Here is a 27,354-nt window from a genome sequence, read left to right on the forward strand (position 1 = left end):
TGGCCCTGAAACTCAGAGTGAAACCCCAATCTTTAGTACATTCATCTTTGAAGCCAGAAGTTGGTGAGAAGGTTGGCTGTGAAAAGCACAGCCCCATATCATGAACAGCAAATCTGAGTAATTTCCCCAAATTTCCTACATTCGTTTTGCTTTAAATTACTATGGCTGCCATAACAGTCTCCCTCATCTTCTCTTTATGTCCTTTATTCCCACACATTTATTCCTCAGACTTAGGGCTTGTAAAGAAACAGATTTCATTTTCAGCAGAATATACCATGACCAAGCTTCCTGGGGGGCTGCCTGTACATCAGAGGAGTAGAAGTGTCTTGTGTCTTGTTCTTCCCTCCTTTGTGAGAAGTAACCACCTCCAGCTGAGCCGAGTTAATTGAGCATATGCTCAGTTTTCACATGACTTTGCTGCAGCATCAGAATGAATGCACCTCTTTGATGGAAGAAAGAAGCTCCCTGGAATAAACAATTAAGGATATGGAGTTGGAGCTGAAAGCATGGGCTGCTTTGTTCTTATGACAACTGCTTCACCATCTAAAACATTTCTGCAATTTGAAGGATCTGTCTTTTCTCTTCCAGCCACAACCCTCAAGCTACCATAACAGACTCATGTTTTTTTTTAGATGCCAAGGTTATGAATACTCTTTTATGAATATTTTGCTTTGAACTCATTTTTCTTGAAGAAGAAAAATAGCCCTGTGTGTTGCAGGGTTGACAGTAATAGACAAAGCATACAAATTGTTCTCTTAGGGGCAGTAAAATGCTCCAAAATGTATATAGGAAAATTCCAAATAAACATAATGTTTATGGAAACCTGCCTTTGCAGGTATGATTTTTAAAGTAATATTTCTGACTGGCATTTTTATACAGAACATATTTCAGGGATTAATATCAAGATTAATACCTTAAAATATTTCCCTTTACAGTATCATGATTACTTTTCTCATTATCAGTACAAACTCTCTGTCAATAGAATTTTAGAATATGCCACTTAGAAGGAAAAAACTTTCCCTGAGTTAATCTGCTTATGTTTTTATTTTTCCTCTTATCTCATTTCAACATATTCTCCAACTTTCTCCTCTAAAGATAATTCAACTAATGTTAACTGAAAGATTATAGTAGATCTATTTATTTCATTCTGCCTCCAATAGAATTTATTATTTAGGCATATAATTATATATGTAGTACTGTCAACTAACTTTTAGTTTCCTTATTAAAACATCTTTTTGTTCTGTTTTAATATCTGTCAGTTAAATCATTTCTTTTCCGGTATTTAAAAAGTGTTTTCCTTGAACCTCTTTCAAATGTTTTCACTCATTTGAAAATTAATCCAGAAAACTCAGCCTTTTTTAATCCTTCTTTGTGGCTTGGATTCTTCAGCCCTGGAACCACTCGTGTTGATTTCTGTGATACTCAAGCTTATGTAAAAATAGCCTTTGATATGGCGGAGAAATAATTCTGCATACAAATGACACACCTCTGAAGCCTAACATTGTCCTGTGAACCCTTGCAGCAATGATTTAAGAATGCTCTCCCAAACTGAATGAATAACCTATAAAATTTCAAGATGCCATTGTTGCATTGTGTTTGGTATTAAAAATATTCTGCAAAGGTCTTTTCAAGTAAAGAGGTGGTACTCTACAGTGCTCCAGAGGATGAGCTGTAGCACCAGACTGCTTGGGTTCTAGCCCCAGCACTGTCATTTACTAGCAAGGTGATCTTGAAGAAGATACTTAACCATTCTGAGCATCATGCATGTGTGTGTGCTAAGTCGCTTCAGTTGTGTCTGACTCTTTGTGATCCTATGGACTGTAGCCTGCCACGCTCCTCTGTCCATGGGATTCTCCCAAGCAGGAATACTGGAATCGGTTGCCATGCCCTCCTCCAGGGAATCTCCCTGACCCAGGGCTCGAACCCACATCTCTTACATCTCTTGCACTGGCAGATGGGTTCTTTACCACTAGCGCCACCTGGGAAGCCCTCTGAACATCATAAAATGGGGCTAATAGTAGCCTATACCCTTTAGGGACTTCCCTGGTGGCTCAGAGGTTAAAGCGTCTGCCTCCAATGCGGGAAACCTGGGTTTGATCCCTGGGTTGGGAAGATCCCCTGGAGAAGGAAATGGCAAACCACTCCAGTATTCTTGCCTGGAGAATCCCATGGACGGAGAATCCCATGGACGGAGGAGCCTGGCAGGCTACAGTCCACGGGGTCACAAAGAGTCAGACACGACTGAGCGACTTTCCTTTATACCGTTTAGGATTGTTGTGAGGATTAAGTTGGTAAAAACATGTGCAGCACCTATAACACTGACACTGAGTTAGTACTCAATAAGTGTTAGTTCTTAATATTTAACTCACAAATACACGACTTCCCTTTATATAATTTTAGAAGCAGATTGGTGTAAAATAAAGTCTGTAAAAATCCAGTTTTATAAAATTCACCAGGGACTGCCCCAGTGGTCCAGTAGTCAAGATTGAACCTTTCAGTGCAGGGGGTACAGGTTAGATCCTTGGTCAGGGAACTGAGATACCACCTGCTGCATGACAGGGCCAAAATTTAAGAATAAATGCATACTTGTAAGAAAAATTGTGTAAAATGAAATAAAATTCACCAACATGAAATTACAGACATTGTTAGATATAATTTTATACAATTCTGGCTATTCTTTTAAAAAATTATATAAAGTCATATACATAAATTATATTTTAGCCCCTTTTTTGACCTGGAAAGTATGTTTTCATAAGTAAATTCCTCTTCCAATGACTGTCTTTGCTACTGAACTTGAGGTTGCTGTTCCTTTCCCACTCAGTTTATCTCACACCCTATCCAGTCCCAGGACATTAACTCGGTGAGATTTATTAAATGTCTGCACAGAACAGAGAGCACATGAAAAACAGCAACCCCCAATTAACTTCATCTACTACTATATGGCAGGATCAATCGTCTCATTGTTTAACTGTGATCAAGTTTGTATTTCTTGATAACTGTTTCCTATAGCTAAAGAAAAACCCGTGAATTCTTACATGTTTCCAGCCCAAACAATTTTGCTTCCATGAATCTCCTAAAAGAAATTAGTTATAAGTAATTAAACAAATGTGAATATCACATAATTTATACAACAATACACAGAAATGATCATAATTGCTGTGCTCCCTCTGTGTTACCTTCATATAGACTCTGAGGACACACTCAACAATCTCTGTCTTCATTGTAACCCAAGATCAAAACAACAAATAAATGACTGGTAATTATATAATTTAACAGACAGAAAGCCAAAAAATTGAAGATAGAGTTTGATTATAAATACACAAAAACCGCATTGAAAATATGTGAGGAAAAATTAGAGTGAGTGATGATTTGGTTAATATAATGAGATTATGGCGTTTTTACTTTCTCCATTTTCTATGTTTTTTGTACTGACTATATTATTTTACAATAAAAATGTTAAACAATATTTGTAAAACAATAAAATTGAGCTATACTTTAAATCATATGATTTATTTATATATAAAGAAAGACATTCACAACATGGCCTTTAATTTTGATTTAATTTCCATAAGATACACCATACAAAGATTTCTCAAAGAGATTGAGTCCTCAAACTGCATCTCTATTTTGTTTTATATGCAATAGATTTGCAAGCATAAGAAAATCATAAAACTAAGGCTACACATTGCACCTGACCATCATATTAAATACTATTTTAGAAGACCATGATACTAACTATATGCATCTGATTTAGCTTCATAGTTTCTTATCTAAAGGAGTTTTTTTAAAGATTTGTATCTTCAGTTTTTCTTATATTTCCCTTTATCACTAGATGAAAATTAATGAGCAATTTGCACATAACATAAATCTAGGATAGTCAAAGATACCTACAGAAAGAATCTATACGATAGAAGTTTGCACACAGCATTGTCTAGAGTCAGATTATTTTAAAGGATTCCTTGACTTTTGAAAATGATACTAGATGCAATCACCAGAATATTTAGTGTACCAGTAAACTAAACCAGAATATTACAAATGAAGATATTCTAACACAAATACTTGTAGAATTTTGTTTAGATTGTCAATGGTTGTTCTATCCAAATTTTCTTCATTGTCATCCATGGTGTGCCAGACTTCAGGGAAAGGAGATGATATCAGATGCAAAACTGGAACACCTAACACAAAGAAATGACTTGTAATTAAGTACATATTTCCCATGAGTACGCTAGAAAGTATCATTCTTCAAAGAAGTCTCTGTGGGAGCTCTGTACTATATAAACACAGCTAATAACTTCTGTGTACTTCCCTGTATCTTACCCTGATACTCTAAAGTCATTCATTCATTAAACAAATATTAATAAATTCAGTAAATAATAATAAAGCTCTTACTATGTGCCAGCCCCTGTTCTAGGAATTGAGGGTTCATCAGTGAAAAGGCAAAGCCCTGTTCGTACGGAACTTACATTCTACTAGAGAAAGAAACAAATAAACAAATACAAAAAATAATTTTTGAAAGTGACAAGGTTTATAAAGAATAGTAAAACAAGATAAGGGAATAGAGAATGAGGGGCAGAACAGGGCCAAGAAAAAGGAATTTAAAATCAGGATGGCCCTGGACTTCTCTAGTGGTCCAATGGTTAAGAATCCGCCTACCAAGACAAGGGATATGGATTCAATTCCTGGTACAGGAAGATTCTATGCACTGTGGGGCAACTAAGTCTGTGCACTGCAACTACAGAAGCCCACGGGCCCCAGAGCCTATGTTCTGCCACAAAAGAAGCCACCGCACTGAGGAGCCCATGCACTGCAACTAGAGAATAGTCCCCACTCTCCACAACTAGAGAAAGCCTGAAGGCAGCAACGAAGACCAAAAATACATATAAGTTACATACAATTTAAAAAAATAAAATCAAATCAAAAAATAAAATAAGATCTTTGAGAAGCTAACATTTAAACAAATGCAACAAAGGAGAAAGTAAGCTGTATGAAGACCTGGGGATGACCAGGCAGCAGTATTAGCAAGCCCAAAGGTCCTGAGGTAGGAGTGTGGTTGGCCTGCTTGAGGAACAGCAATGTGACTGAGTCAGAGAAATAATTAGAGAGGTAGGAGGTGATGCTGGAGAGGAAGAAAGGAGTCAGAAAATGGAAGCCCTTGTAGGTCATGATGAAGGCTTTGGGTCTTACTCAACATGATGGCAAGCCAACAGAGCTTTAAGGTAGGGAAGTAACATAATTTGATTGACATTTTTTAAAGATAACACTTGCTCATATATAAAGAATAAGGAGGCAAGAGCAAAAGAAGGAGATGAATTGGATGGCTGCTGTAAGAATTCTTGAGTTAATTTAGACTTCCAACACTGATGGAAAGGATGAAATGAAAGTGAAAGTGTTAATCTCTCAGTCGTGTCTGACTCTTTGCAACTCCATGGACTGTAGCCCACCAGGCTCCTCTGTCCATGGAGTTCTCCAAGCAAGAATATTGCAGTGGGTTGCCATTTCCTTCTCCAGGCTATCTTCCCAACCCAGGGATCATACTCGAGTCTCCTGCATTGCAGGCAGATTCTTTACCATCTGAGCCACTAAGGAAGCCCTTTGCTTCCTTATTAGCAGGAAAACACCCAAGTTACTCAAAGTATAAGAATGCAATCTAGGTCTATGAAAGGGAAAGCAGGATGTCAGAGGCATATGAGCTGTGATAAATATTCTACATGTAGGAAAAAATAAAAAGGTCTCTTCAGGGATTTACAATGACTTTCATGAAAAAATAAAAGCCATGAGATGATTGGTGAGTGATTTAATTTATCAGCTATTAAATTTAATGGTTCTTCACACTTCTAGATTGTTGTAAATGCACAAAAAATACACCAAATATAATAAGAAAAACCCACACATGTGCATACATGCATACATATTTACACATACACACATTACCTCTTCTTAAAAATGGAATATGGTCATCCTGAATCACACCTCCATAACCATGATTCCGGAAATACCACCTCTCTGAAGAGTGATCCTTGAGCAAACCTAGTTCACGGAGTTCATGTTCTGCAGATGATAATTAGACAGCAGAGGAACATGTATTTTTAACTAATCGACGGTCAGAACACAAAAAGAGTTTGAAATCTTGGCACTTGGTTTTAAAACACTGTGAGTAGTGCACCCGTGACAAAAAAAACCTCTGAGTTGTACTTGGGGTGTGGACATTTTGGATTAGTTCTGAGGGAGGAGTCACCTCTGACTCGAGCTTTCTGACTCCTGAGAGTCAGAAACTCAACAGAACAGTGGAGAGATGGACAATGAGAAAACTAGAGGGAAGCAGAGGGGAAAAACACAGGTGTAGATACTTACAGATTTTCAACCCTGCACAAAGAGTGTTTCAAGAGGAGATGCTGGGCTTGAAAGGGAATCCTTAGACAGAATAGGCATGAAGAACTATACTGAGTGACCTCTCTTTGCAAAAGGGATACTTACTAAGACTTGCATCAGTGGTTCTCAAAGTGTGGTCTATGATCAGTTGCATCAGCACCACCTGGGAACTTGTTAGCAATGCAGAGTATCTGGTCCCACCTCTTACTGATTGAATTAGAAATTCTGGGGGTGCGGTCCAGCAATCTGTGGTGTAACAAGCCTTCCAGGTGATTCTAATGCACACTAAAATTTGAGAACCATTGACCTACATTCCATCACTCCTGTCATAGTGTAACATAGAACTTGTGTGTTACGTGAGTTATGTATAACATGAGTCTATATTATAATATGAAAAGAGATCACAAGAAGAGTTTAAGACAACCAAATGAAACTTTGCAGGATTGGTTATATTCATTGCTAAATTTAAAGGGTAAAATTAGTCCAAAGGGTAAGCATTCATATGTAATATGATTTTAGGAACATCAAAAAAGCCCTTACTACCACAATATTCCCATCTGTTTATTGATAATTACAATTCCTTATCTCATATACGACTTTTCCTCATACAATTAGAGATACAGATTGAATATAAATACCACTCAGTGGGTTACACAATGCGTTAAAATTATATTAACGTGTGAGTTACTGATATAAATTCATCCTGGTAGAAGAAATGAGATAAGGGAAACAAACCCATGATAGAAGGCCAAACTCAATTTCTTGAGGCTACTCAGAGTAAGGAAAACATGCTGTAAGGAAGTGTCCCAAAAAGCTTATACTAATACCAGAATAGCAAGTCTTTCAAATTAGAAATTGAAATTTGTCAAAAATAAGCATATGAGGTTCAGGTAAACATTTCTTTCACCATATTCTAGATCTGGATACTGGCACATTGTGGCAAAAGTGTGAGTTGAGATGGCAGCATTTTCCCCACTGCTGAGAAGAAAGTACTATCCTACCCCACTGCAAGAAGTCTGTGTGGCTAGAAAAGAATTCTTAGTCTGATGTTTTTGCCACAAAAGCAGGGCTCCTGGCCTGAATTCTATAATAAACATCTATCTCATGTTCATCTCTCCCTGAGGCTAATCTTTTGTCGTTTGTTCTAGTGTGTGTGTGTGTGTGTGTGTGTGTGTGTGTGTGTGTGTGTGTGTGTGTGTGTGTGTGTGTAGAGAGGGAGGAGTATATGGAGTAGAGATACAAGAGAAAGAAGTTATTTTCCTTCTCCAAGCCCCTAACCTCTCTGCTGAGCCATAGATAACTTTGTTTCCTTGGCTAACCTGGCCTAACCTCAACTGGCCTAATCTACTCTCATTTAGTTGTCACTAAACCTTCTCTTAAGTGATTCTTGAAGGATTTTGGCTTTCTCTTGCATCGCCTCTACTTATTACTTTAGAAAACAGGCAGAGATGGTACTAAATTTAAAAGAATATCACAACTACATATGGCAGAAAACAGAAGATGACAAAGACAACAGATGAAAACAAGAAACATTAAAGGATATCTTTTGGTATCATTATAAGGACATAACATTCATCATCATCCAATGTGCTTTGCTGAGTTTTCCCTAAAAATGCATTCCATGTGTTTCACAATGGAATATTACTCAGCCATTAAAAAAATACATTTGAATCGGTTCTATTGAGATGGATGAAACTGGAGCGCATTATACAGAGTGAAGTAAGCCAGAAAGAAAAACACCAATACAGTATACTAGTGCATATATATGGAATTTGATAGTTGGTAACGATAACCCTATATGCGAGACAGAATAAGAGACACAGATGCATAGAACAGTCTTATGGACTCTGAGGGAGAAGGTGAGGGTGGGACTTTCTGGGACAATAGCATTGAAACATGTATATTATCATATGTGAAACAGAACACTATTCCATGCTCAATGCATGAGACAAATGCTCAGAACTGGGGCAATGGGATGACCCAGAGGGATGGGATGGGGAGGGAGGTGGGAGGGGTGTCCAGGAAGGGGAACACATGTAAACCCATGGCTGATTCATGTCAATGTATGGCAAAAACTACTACAATATTGTAAAGTAATTAGCCCCCAACTAAAATAAATAAATTTATTTAAAAAAAAAAATTAAAAAAATAAATTGAAAAAAAAAATGCATTCCATGTGTTTCAAACAGGACTCTGAGAAAATATCTCCAAGTTATTTCTAAGGATATGAATATATGAAATGTAGTATTTAATGTTTCCATTTCAAAATGCAGTTTCATGCAGGAAAATAAAAAGAGATGAATAGGAATAATAAACTAATCAATAAAGCAAGAAAAAAGCCAGTAAAGTATATTGTGTACTCTGATCACACCCTTAAGTCACAAATTCTGAATTTTAGAATGCAGTGTTTATCAGTGAGAAGAAACCAGGTTTGATTCTCTAAGAGTGAAAAAGTGAAAGTGTTAGTCTTTCAGTCATGTCCAACACTTTGCAACCCCATGGACTCAAGCCAACCAGTCTCCTCTGTCCATGGAATTCTCCAGGCAAGAATACTGGAGTCAGTTGCCACTCCCTTTTCCAGGGGTTATTCCTGACCCCCAGGGATAGAACCCAGGTCTCTCACATTGCAAGCAGATTCTTTACCAACTGAGCCACCATAACAAGAGCGCTGCTTACCAATTGCTTCAAGTCTACTAAACCATCTGGCAGTGTTTGGGAAAAAGTTGGGAAATGTTGGGTACGGAGCTCCAATTAAATCCAGTAAGACCAATAAATCCTAAGGGAGAAAAAATATTATAAATCACTGTTTCCAAAACACATTTCATACTCATCAACAGAAAAAAATCAGTCAAGACTAACTGCATTTTAATAACTGAGAATGAAATGGGGAGCTGTATAAATCAACAAAAGGTTTAATAACATTGTAAATGAATCATCTGAGGGAGATTTTTAAGTCTTGCTTATACAATGTGGAGAAATAGCAAAATGTAGATTCTTCATGTCTGTAACTCCAGAACAATATCACTAAGGCTAAATTAGAAGGAGGACATTTGGATAAATATTTCATAGAAAAAAAGGATACATTTGCTTTATTTTCAGACAGGCTAAAAAGCCTGTCTCGTCTTCTACTCCATTCTAATCAGTCATTTTATCCTTAGACTGTAATAACACAACTGCCAAAGAGAACACTTGCATAGGAACTATTTATTCTTTAAAGCAGCACATAAGAGAGTTTCCTTGACTAGGAGTTCTATAAGCTTAGTCTCTGAATATCTATTTCCTTTTCTGTCAAATGAGAAGCTCTAGCTTGCTGATCTCTGAAGGTCCTTTCTGGCTAAAAGCCTCTCTAATAAGCCAAGTGTTTCTTCTTTGAGCCATAAACATTTGCAGGTTTGAGGACTCCCTGGAGACTACTCCCCAGATTAAGAACACCTGATTTATTTATGTAACACCTGATTTATGCTAAGGTATGCGTAATATCTAGCACTGATCCTGATATATAATAGATATTTTCAGAGTCTATGACTCTAAGACATAGTATCTATTAACTCATGAATGATGATTAAATATACTCATTGGGAAAAAACATAAGTTTGTTTGAAATAGGAGTATATTCACCAGGTTGGATAAGCTCCTAGGAATTTGTTCTGGGGGGAAAATGGTCTTAACTATCACTATGAATTTATATATTTGGACTTGTAAACAAATAACTTTGTTCCTCCTGCTGATCAACCAAGCCTCTTCTCCTCTTTTGAACCCTTTCAACCACTTGAGCAAAAGTGATTTAATGAGGTGTCAATTATGTTCTCCTGACACCCCATGGGGCTTCCCGGATGGCTCAGTGGTAAAGAATTTACCCACAATGCAGGAAATGCAGGTTTGATCCCTGAGTTGGGTAGATCCCCCAGAGAAAGAAATGGCAAACCACTCCAGTATTCTTGCCTGGAAAATCCCATGGACAGAGGAGCCTGGTGGGCTACAGTCCCTCGGCTCACAAAGAGTCAGACATGACTGAGCGACTGAGCATGTACGCATGATCCCTTGTGAGCTGCCAGTGGGCAATGGGATAGAGAGAAAGCCAACATGAGATGTATTGGAGTCATACAGGACACTGAGTGTGGCCATTTGGACTCACAGGGTGAAGGTCAGTGGTAGGACAAAGGACATGGATGAATGGAGAGTATTAGACACAGGTTACCAGTTCACAGATAGGATGAGAGTCAGGGATGGGTGGAGCCACAGGAAGATTGAAGTCTCACGGGTTCCATGCTGGTGTTAGTGAATGTCAAATATGGAAAGAGAGTCAGAATAGGAAGGAAATTCAAAAGTGGAATAAGGGACTAGGCATGGGTTGTGGGGCCAGAATGAGGGATGAAGTGGGGGCCATAAGTTGCACCCATTACTTGATAATAAGACCAAAATTTTAAGGAAGCACTGGAATGTCACTACCCTCATGTCAAAAACACCACATCAAAATTTCCTATACACACTGGAAGTCACTATAATGTTTCTAAGCCACCGAGGAAATTCTTCACTCCCGTCCCTATACTGTGTTCCACTCATACCCCATTTCCCAAGACCTCAGTCTCCTCTGGCTTAACAGAGGCCTCAGAGATGGGACTTGCTCTCTTCACCTCTAAACTTACTGGGGGAATGTGCTCCCATGGGACCAAAGTGAATCTGATGCTTCCTTATTCTGATTTTTTACATCATTTTAATTAAGCTCAGTCAAACATAACTTCTAACCCAGAATCATTCTTTTTAGCTCTGGGATTCCTCAAAAACCCAATGCCTGCCAAATAATGCTCTATTATAAACACTCTGCTCCAAGAATGCTGTGGCATTTTTAGGTCTTTAATTGGCTATAGCTTTGGCTTCCTTTGAAGCAGAGTCTGCAGTTGCAGCATCATGAAAATTACCTGGACTCACCATGCCATGCAGTTGGTTGGTGTCCCTCACTCCAGGCGGATGTGGTGTTGACGCCATCTTGGAAGCTAAGTGGCGAGACCCATACAGAGAATCCTGAGGAGACCAGAGATGAAAAGCCTCTTCTCCATCAAAGAAAATTAGCTGGAGTGAGAGATCTGGCCTTGAGTCTGAAATATTCTGAATTTTAACAAAACAGAAAAAGAGAAAATATTCTGAGAATTTAAAAAATAGCATGCTTTCCTATTAACTGGACAAAAAGATAGGTGGGCCATGAAGCAAAGGAAGAAGCCAGAGCAAGTGAAAATATGTCAGAATTTATTTTGCACCATTTCCTCTCTGAAAATCATGAGAGATCCTACAGTCTTCACCCTTATACATCTCACCGTCTCCACTCCTTCTGAAAATAGAAATCTTACATTTTTTTCTTACTCTTTAGAGAATTCTGGAACTGCAATGGTGGACATTGTGACACAGCACCCAGGTCCCTTTCAGAAGGATGTGTTGTCCCTGTTGCCAGCAGAGGAGTCAGCAGAAGGCCTTTGGTTGTTGGTCCCCTTAAGGATTGGCTCAGCCATGGAGGTTCCTACATGCAATGACTGGCCTAAGCAGGTGTGGGAGCCCTCTAAGGGGCCATGCTACCTCCAGAGCTCCCCAAGGTTTGGCTGAGGCTGTTGCTGAACCTGCATGGCAGCCCGGCTTCTCCCTCTGCCTACTCCCATTTCTTTCCCCTCCCTGCCACAGGTGTGATGGTAAGGCCACTTCCTACTAAGTGACTGAAGTGCTAACCTCCACATCAGAACGCACCTCCCACGGAACTGAACCTGAAACAATACCAGTCTTTCTTGCTTCTCACCTTAGTTAAGTCTGCAGTGATGTATTGAGTCTAGGTTCGAGAGTCTGCCCTTGGAATGCAACAGAGACACAAAGAATGGTAATTACAGCCTCTCCCTCAGAGGAACCTACACTTTACTTGGGTTAGGGAAAGATAAATACATGGCCATGGCAAAATGTATCAAGGGTCACCAATGTAGCAGAAAACTCCTCTAGGAACTGGGCAGATTGAGAGGTGGAATCCTTGGAATGTCAAGGAGGACTTCAGGAAAGAGACAGTATTTAAGCGGAACTTAGAAGGGTGACTAGGATTCTGATGAATGTTACTCTTTCCACTGTCTTGACAGCGGCTCTCACCTTTCAGATTAGTCCTTCTGGTACCCTAACCCCCACAATCCTTCAACCCCATTGGAATCTCTAATCTATTATGTTCTAATCTGTTGATATGTTCACCTTTTCACAGTCTTTACCTCTACAGTGTCCCCCCTTCACTCTATGCGTGCATGAGTGCATGCTAAGTCACTTTGAGGCATCTTAGCACGCACGCATGCACACATAGAGTGAAGTAAGGACACCGTAGAGGTAAAGGAAAGACTGTGAAAAGGTGAACATATCAATAGATTAGAGATTCCAATGAGGTTGAAGGACTGTGGGGGTTAGGGTACCAGAAGGACTCATATTCATCTTAAATTCTGAAGTCAATCATTCTAATTGCTCCCTGTGTACATGTTCAATTCCTATGCCTCTCTTCACCTTGGTCAAACTCATGTGGAAAAACATAACATTAGGCTCAACTATCTGCCTGCTTTGTGCCTGCACTCAGGCACCTGAACCTGGATGAAGAAAAATACACAACCATTCACTCTCTCCAACCCTATGCAGTACTGGGGAACTGACTCTGATGTTGCTTTAATCTGTTACAGATAAAACTTCTCCTCTCATCTCTCTAAGGGTATGAAAATAGCGTTCTTTAAAGTTATCTTCTGTTGCTGTATTCTATTTCCTCTGAGTTCATTTTTCAACTTGTATTATTTGTTTTGCTTTCTTTCTTTCATGCTGGAGACGGTCCTCAAATATCTGATCATCCTTTGTTTGCATTTGCATTAAGCAACAAGACACTATGACACTGATGAGAGACACAGATTGCTTGGCTCCACTGCAAGGCAGTCTGATGCCCACTGAGGGTTTTCACTGAGGATTCCCAAATGTCACTGTCTGTGGGCCTTCTCTATGGGTGGTTTGCATTCTCCAGAGAAGGATCCTCCAGTTTCCTGTCAGATGGGTGTGAGCTGCCTGCGGGCTTTCTCAGGCTGTAAGTAGGGAAAAGCTGGGGCATCTCACAGCTTACTGTGTAGTTTTTCACTTCATCTCACTGATTCCCATGAGGTACCTCATTAATGCCCTCCTGTAGGTCTGGGGCCCACATCTAGAGCCTCCCTGGCTCAATTTCTCCAGAAAAATATCCCATCATCTCCTACAAGGATACAGGTGAAAGAGTCACCTATCTGCCAGGTAGGGGGTGGAAATCTTATACACTTGTGTGTGTTAAGTCGCTTCAGTCATGTCCAACTCTTTGTGACCCTATGGACTATAGCCCACCAGGCTCCTCTGTCCATGGCATTCTCCAGGCAAGAATACTGGAGTGGGTTGCCATGCCCTCCTCCAGGGGATCTTCCTGACCCAGGGATCGAACCCACATCTCCTGTGGCTCTTGCATTGGCAGGCAGGTTCTTTACCACTAGTGCCATCTGGGAAGCCCTCTTATACACCTAAGTGCTCCCTATACAGACTTACAAACACTCTTCTCCTCCATCCCCTGCCTCATTTCTGCTTCCTTACTGTCCCCTCCTATCCCTGAGCCAGTTAGAACTTCATCAGGGGACCACTGTCTTCTTGGACTTCTTCCCCTCTGGGCAATGTGACATCTCTCTACTCTGATATGTCATCTGTCTTTTCTCTATTCACCTTCTGTCTTCATATGGTGGTTTCCATGAACAGATGTTCCCTGAATTCTTCAAAGATGGAATTTTTCTTGATTGCTTTGGGGCGATTTTATAAGAAGGAGAAAAAATGTCATTATCAACTGAAAACTAAGTTATCTTTGTATGGTAATCATTTCAACTGTCATAATATTACTCCTTAATTATACCCCAAGAAAAAGACAGCTTATTATATTTTGAGTCTCTCATAATTCCTGATAGTACTAAAGACAGGATGTGTCTATACATGAAACATATATGCACTTAGGGTTTAATAAGAGCTAGGAGACACAGGTTCGATCCCTGGCCTGGGAAGATCTCCTGGAGAAGGAAATGGCAACCCACTCCAGTATTCTTGCCTGGGAAATCCCATGGACAGAGGAACCAGGTGGGCTATAGTCCATGGGGTCACAAAGAGTCAGACATGAGTTAGCAACTGAACAACAACAAGAAGTAGTGAAACAGATTGTCTCACTGGCAAAAGGTATATAGTACAAACATTAGTGGAGACAGTCAAAGAGCCTTGACTGGTTCCAAAGTTCTAACTCCAAATCAAAGAGCATAATCATAGAATACCAGGGCAGAATAAGATTGCTTGGGACCAGAAACACTCTGTTCATGCCCAGTGTTTACATATTCTGCAAGTTTGAAGGTTCGGGTGCCTCAGAAATGTCAACAGTTTGGTAACTCCACGGTTCAGTACAATGGCTTGCTCTCATTCTCTTCTCTTCGCACCGTCTCATTTAGATAGGCGTAAACTGTTTTGGACAATGACCCCGAGTCCTGTGAGGCAACTTGCTCTTTTTACTTCTTTTTAGGATTGGTGGAAAAATAACTTTGGCCTTTAACCTCTAATAACTCAATCTAGTATCTTAGAGCTAGAAAATATGCATGACCAGATTTGTGAAGGTCTTCTAGTCCTTCTTCCTGGCAATATGACAAATGCCTAGTTACCAGTGTTAATAGAGTCAGTACATTACCTGCAGTCTTTCCCCATCCAAGGCTGCATCAGCTAACGCCATAAAAATAAGGTATAAAAACCCCCCAACTTCAGTGGCTTAAAACAACAATCATGAGTTCTCTGGGATCTGCAGGTTAACTGAGGACAACTGGTCTAGGCTGGAGGAGCTCTGCTTCACCCTGCAGTCATCAAGGTTGGCTCTGTTCCACAAGCCTCTTAGTCTCCTCCTAGGACTGGCAAGCTAGCCAAGGCATGCGCTTCTCACAGTGATGGCCAAAGCACAACAAGGCACAACAGATCAAGCCCAATTGTACAAGCACATTTCCAGCCCTGTTTGTTATCTACTAGCATCCCATCGGCCAAGGCAAGTCAAGTAACCAAGTCCAGAGTCAAGGAATGAGGGAGTACCACCTGCTAAAGTGGAAGGGCACAGCAAAGTTACAAGACTAGAGAAGTGAAAGTATAATTGCAATCTTATTACTAGAAGGGGAAGACTGCAAAGAATTGGAACCACCATTCAGTTAGTTTCCTATCCAGGCTTCTCCAAGGTCACATTCTATCACCCTTTACACAACTCATGACAGCTGAAGAACATAAAATATCTCCTTAATAAAAATCTAAAGTATAACTGAAGAATAAATCGAATACTCTCAGAGATTGCATTCAAAACCAGTCTTTATTTTTCATTGCCCACATCACTGTTTACCTCTAATAGAAAAGATACTTATCACAGGGAATAGAAGAATCCCTACATGAACTTAAACTATTAAAATAGAATTATCATCTGGAAAGACCAGAGGCCTTTTGGGAGACAATGGGGAAGACTTTTCTACTATGATGGCCATTTCCAATCATAGGTACACATCAAAATTTAAATATTTCCAAAATTTTACTGTACTATATAAAAAACTTAAAATGAGGACTTGGAGATCAGACTAAAATTTTGTTGTTGTTTAAAAGAGAAAGGATAATTAAAAGAATGTATGTGCATTTTGCTAATGGAGAGCCTTACTCAAAGATCATTCAGCCCTTTCTACTTCTGGTTACCAGAAGCAGGAGTGAATTACATGGAAAAAGGGAAAGAATCTCACCAAGAGAAAACACACCCACCGCATAGACTTTGTTTTAAACCATATTTTACCTCATTTCACGTCCTTACACTAGAAATGCAAATATGAAAAATTAACCTTTTTTATCAGCTTCTGAACTCTGTCAGTCAATTGCTAGGAAAGGATGCTAGTTAAAAGCAGGGCAGAGCATGGAACAAAGACAATATAGAAGGTTCAGAAAACAAAACAAATGGAAAAAAACAGTGAAAAGGATACTGAGTGGTTATAAACAATTCTTGCTTTCTTTAGTTCAGCATATCCAGCAAAAATAGAACCAAATATCTCTATTACTTCCATTACAAGATAACTTTTTTACTTCTTTACCCCAACTTAAGCTGGCTCCTTCATAAAACTTTGAGGGGGGAGAAAGGTATTTGTTGTCTATGAACAAAGTTTTCTGTTTTTGCTTTGCTGTGTTTATTAGGTTATGAGTGATATCTGAACAAAATGTCTTCATCTGGCTTAGCACTTTTTTCCAATATACACTTAAGAACACAGAGACTGAAATAACATTATCTGAGAGTCCCAGAAGTATTCTGAACTGAAAATGTAACAAAAGCTTTGCTATGCTACATAAAATTGAGCCGAGATTCACAGATAATAACAATAAGGCATTTCTGCTTCATGCTTTTCATCTTGATATGTCTGAATTACCCATTCTCTACTTTAGAACCACTTTGCTGAAACTCCCTCCCCCAACTCAAGGCCACCATCTCTCAGAATAGAAGGCTGTGATGTTCATGGCTATACAAACAAGAAGAAATAAACATATTTCCTACATATGCCTGAATCAACCTTACACCTTCTTCATTTTTTGCAAAAAAAAAGTTGTTTTTAATTTGATGTGTATTCATAACTAAGAAATCAGGTGTCAATTAACAAATACACTCTCATGTACTAAGTAAGGTTCGTTGCCCATGGTGGACATTATGAACAATGTAATCTTCCAACTGGGCTTCCCTGTGGCTCAGTGGTAAAGAACCCATCTGTCAAGGGAGGAGACATAGGTTCAATCCCTGGGTTGGGACGATCCCCTGGAGAAGGAAATGGCAATCCATGCCAGTATTCTTGCCTGGGAAATTCCATGGACAGAGGAGTCTGGCAGGCTACAGTCCATGGGGTCACCAAAAGAGTTGGACACAGCCAAGCAACTAAACAACAACAATCTTCCAATTAATATTTCAAATTCATTTCATTTTGCAATAAATTAGCACAAAATACACAGAAAGTCTACATCTCTAGATGGCTTTCTTAGTGCCCCAGGAATTCTAGAATTCACTCTGAGTTACTGCTAAATATTTTATTATCCCAGGAATCTGCAGGAGGGAAACAGATACCTTCAAGGAAAAGAGTTGCTTGTCTAAGGCCCGAGCAAGTTCCAACATCATTGCACATGGCACAGCTGAATCAGTGGCTCCCACAAACACTCTGTAGTCCCAATGAGGAAAATACTTGGAGTCATAGTGACAGGCAAGGACCAAGTGTCGTTTAGCTGTGGGGTTGAGGGTGCTGATGATATTCGAGAAAGACCGGTACCCGTATGGCGTCTGACTCAAGAAGGTGTCTACTTCCAAGACCCAGTCAGCTTGAAGTCTCTGAATTCTCTGCATGATGTGCTGATCAAAACAAAAACCAAAATTTCAGGTCTAGACAGTTTTGTTTTAGAAATTTTATGTAATACCTCCCAAATTAAAAATACAATACACACTTATTGTATTAATAGCAAGGATGTTGAAAGGAAAAATAATCTAGTCCTCTCCCGTAATCTCCCCCTGCCAATCCAACCCAACCAACTGTTAATATTACCTATGCTAAGAGTCTGATGTATATCTACACGCTTCTTGTTTATACAAACATACACCAGCACACAAACATGTATATTTAGCTGCTGCTGCTAAGTCGCTTCAGTCGTGTCCAACTCTGTGTGACCCCATAGATGGCAACCCACCAGGCTCCGCCGTCCCTGGGATTCTCCAGGCAAGAATACTGGAGTGGGTTGCCATTTCCTTCTCCATTGCACAAAAGGAAAAAGTGAAAGTGAAGTCGCTCAGTCATATCAGACTCTTAGCGACCCCATGGGCTGCAGCCTACCAGGCTCCTCCGTCCATGGGATTTTCCAGGCAAGAGTACTGGAGTGGGGGATGTATATTCTTATAGGAATAGAATCCTACTCTACATCTGCTTTGCTCCTTGCTCTTCTCACCTAACAATGTATCATGGACCTCTCTAAAGGAAATCAACCCTGAATATTGTTTGGAAGGACTGATGCTGAAGCTGAAGCTCCAATACTTTGGCCATCTGATGCGAAGAGCTGACTCACTGGAAAAAACCCTGATGCTGGGAAAGATTGGAGGCAGGAGAAGGGGACAAAAGAGGATGAGATGGTTGGATGGCATCACCAACTCAACGGACATGAGTTTGAGTGAACTCTGGGAGATAGTGAAGGACAGGGAAACCTGGCATGCTGCAGTCCATGGGGCTGGAAAAAGTCCGACATGACTGAACAGCAACAACAATGGACCTCTCTGCACATAAGGAGATATAGCTCCAGTTCAGTATATATTAAAGCTCACTTTTAATATTTCTAGCAGGATAACAAGACAGATTTGAGACATCAGATATACTAGGTAGATCCTATAGGTCATAACTTGCACTCTAAGCTCTTTGAGGATGAGAATTGCAAATGGCAACTCTTTTTGTCCCAAGCACTTAACATGTGCCCCTAGTCAGCAAATATTTCCTAATGTAACAAACACTAACAAAAGATACTAGAGCTCACCTGTTAAGGATAATGTACAGAAGGGGGATGGTTACAAGGGAATGGTTGAAGGATATCTGAGGTTCTGCCCGTTCTAAGAGGGCTTCTCAAGTGGCACTAGTGGTAAAGTATCCACCTGCCAATGTAGAAAATACAGGAGACACGAAGTCGATCTCTGGGTCAGGAAGATCTTCTAGAGTAGGAAATGGAAATCCACTCTAGTAATCTTACCTGGAAAATTCCATGGACAGAGGAGCCAGGCGGGGTACAGTCTATGGGGTTACAAAAGAGTCAAACACGACTGAGTGCCTCAGCACACTGCTCTAAGAAGCAATAAGTAACTCTGAACCATAATGACATAACAAGCAGTTTTCCCTCTGTATTCAAAGCAGGTCCAGATCCTCTGCAAATGCTGGTGAAGATAAGAAAGAATCTATTTTCCCATCTTTCCTGATCACCTTGGGCCTTGTGAGCAACATGGTGACTGACAGGGAAGGGCAGCAGATGTAAAAGAAACATCTCTTCAGGGACTGGAGGTGTCTTCTTAAAGAATTTAGAGTTTGTGATGTGAGAAGTTGCAGGTGAGTTCATGGCTGTTCAGCTTGCCCTTTCCTATCTTTATTTTCCCTTTGCTTAATTCTCACTATGTTCCACTTATTTCATTTTGAAATATTATATAGATCTTTGAAGGTTGCCTTAAAAATTATTTTTAAGTCACACAACAACTGTTTTTTATGTGTAAGTCACACAACACTTATTTTTAAGTCACACATCAACATATCCGGCAATTTGTTCCACAATGAACATCCAGTGGGGACGGACCTTGAGGTGATAAACAAATAACTTATAATGACTGGAAAAGAATGGGAGAATTTTCCCCCCCAAGGAAATAAATGACTTTCTAGCCTAGCCAAGTCTTGTGTGACCTGCCCTAACTAATGTGACATGACACGTAGGCAAGAGCCTTGAAACAACTGGGGCAGGAAGCTTCCAGGAAGAGGAAAACTAAGCCAGAGGGAAGACAGTGATTCTATAGTCAGTCCTGAAAAAGCCAAATAAACAAACCGTTTCCCAGACAGTGACTCCTTGTTCTCTGTCAGGACGTGGACTTTGGCCTAAAGAGCATGTATACAACGTACCTTACCTTTTCTATGACACATTTACAGGCTGTCTTTTCATATAAAAATAATTTTTGAAACATTATAACCTTTTTGAAATCATTACTCATCTCTCATTTATTTTGTCATTCTCCACAATGCTTAGTGTTGGGCTTTGTTCACAGTAGGCTATCAGTAAATATGGACTAATTGTAACTCATAATTATTCTCAATGAGACTATATAAAATTATATGACCTAGAATATTAATCATTTGGCTAGAGAGAAATCACTGCCTCTAAGAAAAGTTTTCCAGAGAATGTGAAAAGAAGTTATCCCCAGACTTTGGGGAAAAGAAATGTTTCCGTAAAAAAGGGGCCAGTCTTTAAAAATAAATAAATAAAAAGCACATCTCCAGAACATCTGGTATCCAGATGATGAACTGCTCCATAAAATATGTTCAACACCAACAGCAGCCTGCACGCTTACAAAATGAACTGGGATTTTAAAAATATATATCTCTTAGCTTTGCTCAGCTGAAGTCTCACACACAAACTCATTCTTCAACCCTGAACAGGTTTTGGCCATAATATCTGATACCTGTATTGATGCTAAAATCCACAGAAGTGTCAGCAAATGCTCCCCAAAAGAGTTCTCCCTGCACTAACCTTTTTACTCAGTATAAATATTTTTATTTGTCTTAGCAACTAATTTCTTTATAAATAATCAAATTGGCTGCATAATCTAATTAGGTCACCAATAGCCCTTATTGTTGTGCTTGTGGCTTGCAGACTTAGTCTGCAAGTTCCCACTGTAATTCTCTAGGGTAGGCTCCACAAACTACTGCTCTTCTCTCTAGACTGCCCCTGAACAGAGAGTGCTTGGCTATGAGAGGGCGTCTAAAGCAGCTGTGCTTCCCAAACTCCAGGTTGCAGAAGCCTCAGCCTACCAGGCATGCTAAAATGTAATTTAGAATATAGATGGATTTCTATACATCTATCTTTTTAAATGGAGAGGGAAGAAAAGAGACGGGGAGATGGATAAAGACACAAAGAGATGAAGACAAAGAGAGAGTGAGACTGAGTAAAGAGAGAAAGAAAAGCATATGAAGATGGAGGAGGAGACAAGGAGAGAGAGACAAAGAGAGGCCAAGACTGGGGGTAGAGAGAGAGCAAGGAAGAGAAAAATAAAAGTAAACATGACATTCTGCTTCCTGCTTCCTGGGGAGGAAGGCCCATGGGGGATTTTAGGTAACACTGGTGAATGATCCTGGGTCAAGTTCATTAAACTTACATTCTCATTTCCAAGGTCTGAGAAACTCTGTCATTAGCAGACCAGATTTGTTTGGAAGAAGTAGATCCTGTGCTATTTGCAATAAGTCTGCAAACATTGCCTGGATGCTGCCACTTCGGACTCCGGGCACCTCCTCCCTCTTGGGTGGACCATGTATTAGTCCCTCAGGCTTTCAACCCAGGGCCCTTCATTCAGGGATACACATTCTTTTCACTAAAGAAGCCCAGCTTCAGCTACTCAGATACACTGGACATCTACAAAGAACTTCAACCACCAAATTTCTAGCTTGCCTCTAGACAAAGTTTCTGGCTTGCTCCTTAGTGAGACTTTATCATCCTGACTTTTTAATTTATTTTTTATTCCTCTCTCAGCTAGAAATCACTGGAATCCTCCAAAATTTAATACCTTCACAGTATTGTTTACAAATAAAGTATCCTCTCAAATAAATATATTCTAAAAATCCAAGAGGCAGCATTAGACCCACTGATCAGAGATGATAAAAATGAAGACTATGGGATATTGCTCCCATATTATCCTCTGAAAGGGAATTCATAGCAATATACATCTTTATTGATAACTGATAACAGTTAATTCACTCATCAATTTTATATCAAGTCTACTTTTTTTTAGATTTTTAAAGTGTTCTTTAGTTATAACCCTGAAACTCTATAAGTTATAAAACATCTGACTGGGTCCTCAAAAGTGCCTCAAGAGAAAAAATAAATTTCCACCATTCTTGTCTAAATTTAGTTCAGAGCAAAAGGTACTAATAGTCAAATTAAAGTCATTAGTGCAGTTCCCTCCTGCTATCTCAGTATCATCTGTTTCATTTTCAAAAGAGGGAATTCTTCATCTTCCACATTTTGGGGGGGCAGGTTTCCTAAAAGTCATGGTAATTTTCTTCTCCCCAAATTATAAAACTGAGTCTCTTAAGTGAGATTTCTAACACAACCATTCTGTCAGCACTGCTGCTATGCCAGCCAGCCACATGTAGGCAACCCAGCAACAGTTCCCGGCACATTCCAAAATACTGTCAATAAATTTCTCACTTGCCTCCACCCCCACCTGACATGGAAGATGTTATTATGAATTCTGTAAAACTTTTAAATGAATATGTAGTTTTAAAATCACAACAGAATCTATGTATATTATTTCTGCAATCTATACTCCTGGAGCTAAAGAAAGATCAAAATAGCAATATTTTATTGTCTTTATTGCTTTTTAGAGGCCACGACCAGAAACCTGAGGTCTAAAGTGTGCATATACATTTGGGGGATATATATTTGGCCTTCTGAGCAAATGCTATGGGGAAATGAAAAAGTGGAGATGGGTGAGCACCACAGACATAGATGTTTTCAAATGAAGAACTGAAGATTTTGGAAAGACCCAGTCAGTGCCCTAAACTTTTCTGGAAAATGCTTGCAAGATGAGGCCCAGGGGAGATCATTGAAATGAGCGGTATGTGCCTTGCTCTCCAACTGGGGCCTGGGAAGACACAGAGCTGGACACATGTGTGAGCACACACCACGGAGCTGGGCTCGCCCAGCCGCCGCTCTCCAGGGATTGGATGGAGAAGTCAAGAAGATCCCAGGGCAGGTTCCAGCCTCATCTCTGCAACGTGTATAACCGTGAGCAAGTTAAATTGCATACTTCAGCCTCAGGTCTTTTTAAATCTGTAGCACTGGGAGAATAATTGTACCCAACAAGGTGGCACTGCTGTGCAAACTGAATGAGATTATCCAGGCAAAGTTTTCCACCAAGTGCCTAATGGAGCTGGAAAAAGCCCTGGATAAAACTCTGCCATCATCAGCATTATTCCTCTCTCTGCCTAGAGCTTAGAAAGAACGAATGTCGAATGTCGTCTTTGGGTCTCCTCCACCTAAGTCCTTAAGGAAAGCAAAAGCTATTTGGATGGAAGACAAGAGGCTAATGGGGCAACAGACAATGCATCTGGGCTCACCTTGAGAGGCAGAAGTCATATACCGGATAAAGAGGAAGAGCCCACCAGCTGTGCTGCTGGGCCTTGAGGGTGTCTCTTTGTCACTGCAGTGGAGTGCCAAGGGGTTTGCTGGAAGAATTAGGCAAGTGGGCTACTCTCAGAGGAAGATATGAGAGGCCAGCCTCTCCCCATTCCTTCCCAAGCTGCCCCTAAAAATAGGGCTACCTTGAAAAAATAGGCATTCAGAGCTGGGGTTTCAGATTGCTGAAGAGGATAGACACTTAGAAATCAGAGATACATTCTGGTTTAGTCCCTCTTATGGCCTAATCTACCCTCCATAGCAGTGTATTCCAAACTACAGTGCAAAAATCAGTGGGTCTTGAAATCAGATTAGTGGTTCACGACTATGTTAAAAAGAAAACTAGTAAAATAAAATTAAAATCAGAGGAACTAAAGAGCCTCTTGATGAAGGTGAAAGAGGAGAGTGAAAAAGCTGGCTTAAAGCTCAACATTCAAAAAACTAAGATCATAGCATCTGGTCCCATTACTTCATGGCAAATAGATGGGGAAACAATGGACACAGTGATAGACTTTTATTTTCTTGGGCTCCAAAATCACTGCAGATGGTGACTGCAGCCATGAAATTAAAAGATGCTTGCTCATTGGAAGAAAAGCTATGACCAACCTAGATAGCATATATTAAAAAGCAGAGACATTACCAACAAAGGTCCGTGTAGTCAAAGCTATGGTTTTTCCAGTAGTCATGTACGGATGTGAGAGTTGGAGAATATAGAAGGCTGAGCGCCAAAGAACAGATACTTTTGAACTGTGGTGCTGGAGAAGACTCTTGAGAGTCCTTGGACTGCAAGGAGATCAAGCCAGTTAGTCCTAAATGAAATCAATCCTGAATATTCATTAGAAGGACTGATGCTGAAGACGAAGCTCCAATACTTTAGCCACCTGATGTGAAGAGCTGACTCATTAGAAAAGACCCTGATGCACACAACTGAGCAACTGAACTGAACTGAACTGAACTGATGCTGGGAAAGATTGAAAGCAGGAGAAGAAGCAGACGACAGGGGATGAAGTGGTTGGATGGCATCACCAACTCAATGGACATGAGTTTGAGCAGCTCCGGGAGATAGTAAAGAACAGGGAAGCCTGGCATACTGCAGTCCATGGGGTCACAAAGTCGGATACGACTTAGCTACTGAACAACATCAAGAGATTGCACATAATAGGAGTATTTTTTAAGAAACTTTTATATTAGTTAACTCTATGTTTTTGTGTATAAAATGTAATATATATATATATATATATTTGCCATGTGTCAGAGTCAGAAGCTTGAGAAGCACTGTACTGGAGAAAGTAGTTTATCACTGGTCTTAACTCTCCTCAAAAGGGGAATAAAGGCCTATTAAGACCGTAACTCACTCTTGACCCAGAACTGTTAAGAAAAAAATGTCCAAGTCTGTTGAGATTGGGTGTTTAAGGTTCAAGAAAACTTGGTTGGGTGCCTGGGGGTGTGTTATAGAAAAAAATCAAAAGTTGGGTACTTAGTACCCTGTCTGATTTTGGCCCTCCCAGACAGAGAATTCATACATAAATTGATTTAGGTTAACATGCATCTCTTAATTCAGAACAGATATTTACTCTTAGTTGTCTGCTTTTCTAGGATGCTTATTTTAGTTAATAAGATGAGATGACAGATCTGAATATTAGACAACTCAGAATATTGAGCATAGCATCATCTCTCATGGGAACAGAACATATTGGACAACCTTCAGGTTAGTGTGCTGTTTCTTACCTGGCGAGCAGCAAAGCTTCCAGGCGATCCAGGATATCGCTCTATCAGCAATGGTCGTAAGTCATTTTGCCACATTTCAGAAATACTGGTGCCTTCTGCAACTTGCCGAAGAGATGATACATTCAAAAGGGCTGGTTGGTGATAATTCTGAGAAATAAATAAACTTATTAATATTTACATCATTTCATAACATATTTAAGATTTATCCTGAAACATTTGCAATTGTAAAATATTTGCTTTGAACTTTAAAATAAAGGGATAGCTCTTACATTATAACATAGTAAATTAAACTACTCAACTTTAAAATTGGTCCCTTGGATCTACAAGTTTAACTGTTTTGGCAGCTTGTTTTTAAAACAGAATTAAGATAATGCTTTGAACCTGAGAGTTAATATTTAACACTTGTAGCTGTGTAACTTTTAATAATTTTGCTACAATTACTTTATAAAACTAAGGTTTACAAATAACAATTGTTGATATATTAGTCTTAAGAAAACTCAATATTGCAAAAACTACAGCCAACAAAACAATATACTCTGTTAGCATAATTGTTCTATAAAAGCCAGTGTGATGTTATGGAATAAGCATACTCTTGGGGTGAGAGGAGCTGGATTCAAAGTTTCTGCTGCCATTTACGGGTTGTATGACCTTGGGCAGGTCACTTAAATTCTCATTTCCCTAAAATACTAATAATGGAATTTGAGCTAAATCTGCATTGTCTAATATGGTAGCCAGGAGCCACATGTGCTATTAAGCTCTTGAAATGTAGAGAGTCAGGTGGAGGTGTGCTTTATGTGTAATACACATATTGAATTTTGAAGACTTAGTATGAAAAAACATGCAAAATAGCTCACTAAGAATTTTTATAGTGATTACATGTTGAAAAAATTTGATATATTGAGTTAAATATAGTGTTAAAATTAATTTAAACTATTGTCTTTTACTTTTTTAATAGAGCTACTAGAAAATTTTAAATTACATATGTGCTTTGCATTATATATTTCTATTGAACAGCTCTAACCTGGATGATTGCTGCAATTCTTTTCAGTAAGAAGTTGATGATTCTACAATCCACTACATAGTACATTTTTTGTCTTCAGTTAAAATTATTTTAATATTCCATTAATGCTCACGCTCTTTGATACACTTATATATTAATTAAGTGAACCTTAAATTAAGCAGCTAAACAAGCATAACATTCAAATTTGTATTCTGGATACTGCTTTACACATGCTGAATTTTCTTATAATTCCAGTAATGATGAATCATTCATTCATTACATGTCCATAAGGCAGTCAATGACAGAATGTGTTACTCCTCCCCATAGAGAAGTGAGTCATTGATCTGATTTCTTCTCTGAGGGGAATGATGAAGGTAACATAAATTTTTTGGAAATCAAAACAGAGCTCAGAGGAGCCCTCTCTATTTTATGGCTTTTTCCAAAACCAGTATAAATTGATTATGTCCAGGTTATCACATGGGTGTTTTCACTCCATGAGAAACTGTGGAATTAGAGCATACTTACTGTCTAATGCTTATTATACTTATACTTCACTATGTCTCAGTGTCACTCTCAGCTATTATCACACAGAGATAGGGGCTGTGGGTCCAGGGAGCCCCCTTCAACTTGGCCTCTCAACTCAACTCCTCACCACTTACTATCTATAACTCTGGCTAGGTTACTTAACCTCGTCATGACTTAACATCCTCATCTGTAAAAGGAAGATGATGACACCTACTTCCCAGGGTAATTATAACTAAGTGAGCTAACTCATGTAAACTACCTCAGTAAACATTTGGTAAGTATTATTAGTTCTATTACCGTCTATCAGACACTGAAGAGGTATAGAATTCTGAGCTGGAAAGGTCACTTAGAGATGCTTATAATCCAATCTCTTTGCTATCAGTGGAAACTGAGTCAGAGAGACTAGCTGATTTTCCCAAGGTTGTAGGAGAGTTACAGGTAAGTTGGAGAAAGGATCATGGTTGTGTCAATTCCCAATCCCATGCTCATTTCACTCTGCCTCCCTGCATTATCTGTGACTTTCAGTGTACAACACTGTCTATTGATGCTGCTTCTAAACATCTTAAGGTTTGTGTTTATTTACTGATCATACATTTAAAAATATATTTCCTTGCTAAATTTGTTGCTGCAGCCTTTAAAGTCCCTGGTACCTCTGATCTAAGTCTTCCTGTTAGCTCTCAAACAGCACTTTGAGAAGAAAGAGGGAGCTAAAAGATAAAACCATAGAAATGTGAGAAGCGAAAAGAAGGGAATGGAGG

The 27,354-nt window shown here is 39.4% G+C and overlaps 1 protein-coding gene across 1 annotated transcript in view; it reads right to left on the reverse strand.

The window, feature by feature from the left end:
* Positions 1–3,541: 3,541 nt before the first annotated feature.
* Positions 3,542–27,354, reverse strand: part of QPCT (glutaminyl-peptide cyclotransferase) — a 28,921-nt gene continuing 5,108 nt past the window's right edge. The window contains exons 2-7 of the mRNA XM_081596195.1: positions 25,072–25,218; positions 17,516–17,794; positions 11,299–11,475; positions 9,046–9,145; positions 5,932–6,048; positions 3,542–4,175 (exon numbers count right to left, since the gene is read on the reverse strand). Of these exons, the coding sequence (XP_081452321.1) occupies positions 4,030–4,175; positions 5,932–6,048; positions 9,046–9,145; positions 11,299–11,475; positions 17,516–17,794; positions 25,072–25,218 (966 nt within the window). The 3' untranslated portion in view covers positions 3,542–4,029. The remainder of the gene's footprint in view (positions 4,176–5,931; positions 6,049–9,045; positions 9,146–11,298; positions 11,476–17,515; positions 17,795–25,071; positions 25,219–27,354) is intronic.

This window comes from Giraffa tippelskirchi, chromosome 4 (genome assembly GCF_054371585.1).
Source record: "Giraffa tippelskirchi isolate mGirTip1 chromosome 4, T2T-mGirTip1v1.2.pri, whole genome shotgun sequence".
Classification (NCBI taxonomy): Eukaryota; Metazoa; Chordata; class Mammalia; order Artiodactyla; family Giraffidae; genus Giraffa; species Giraffa tippelskirchi.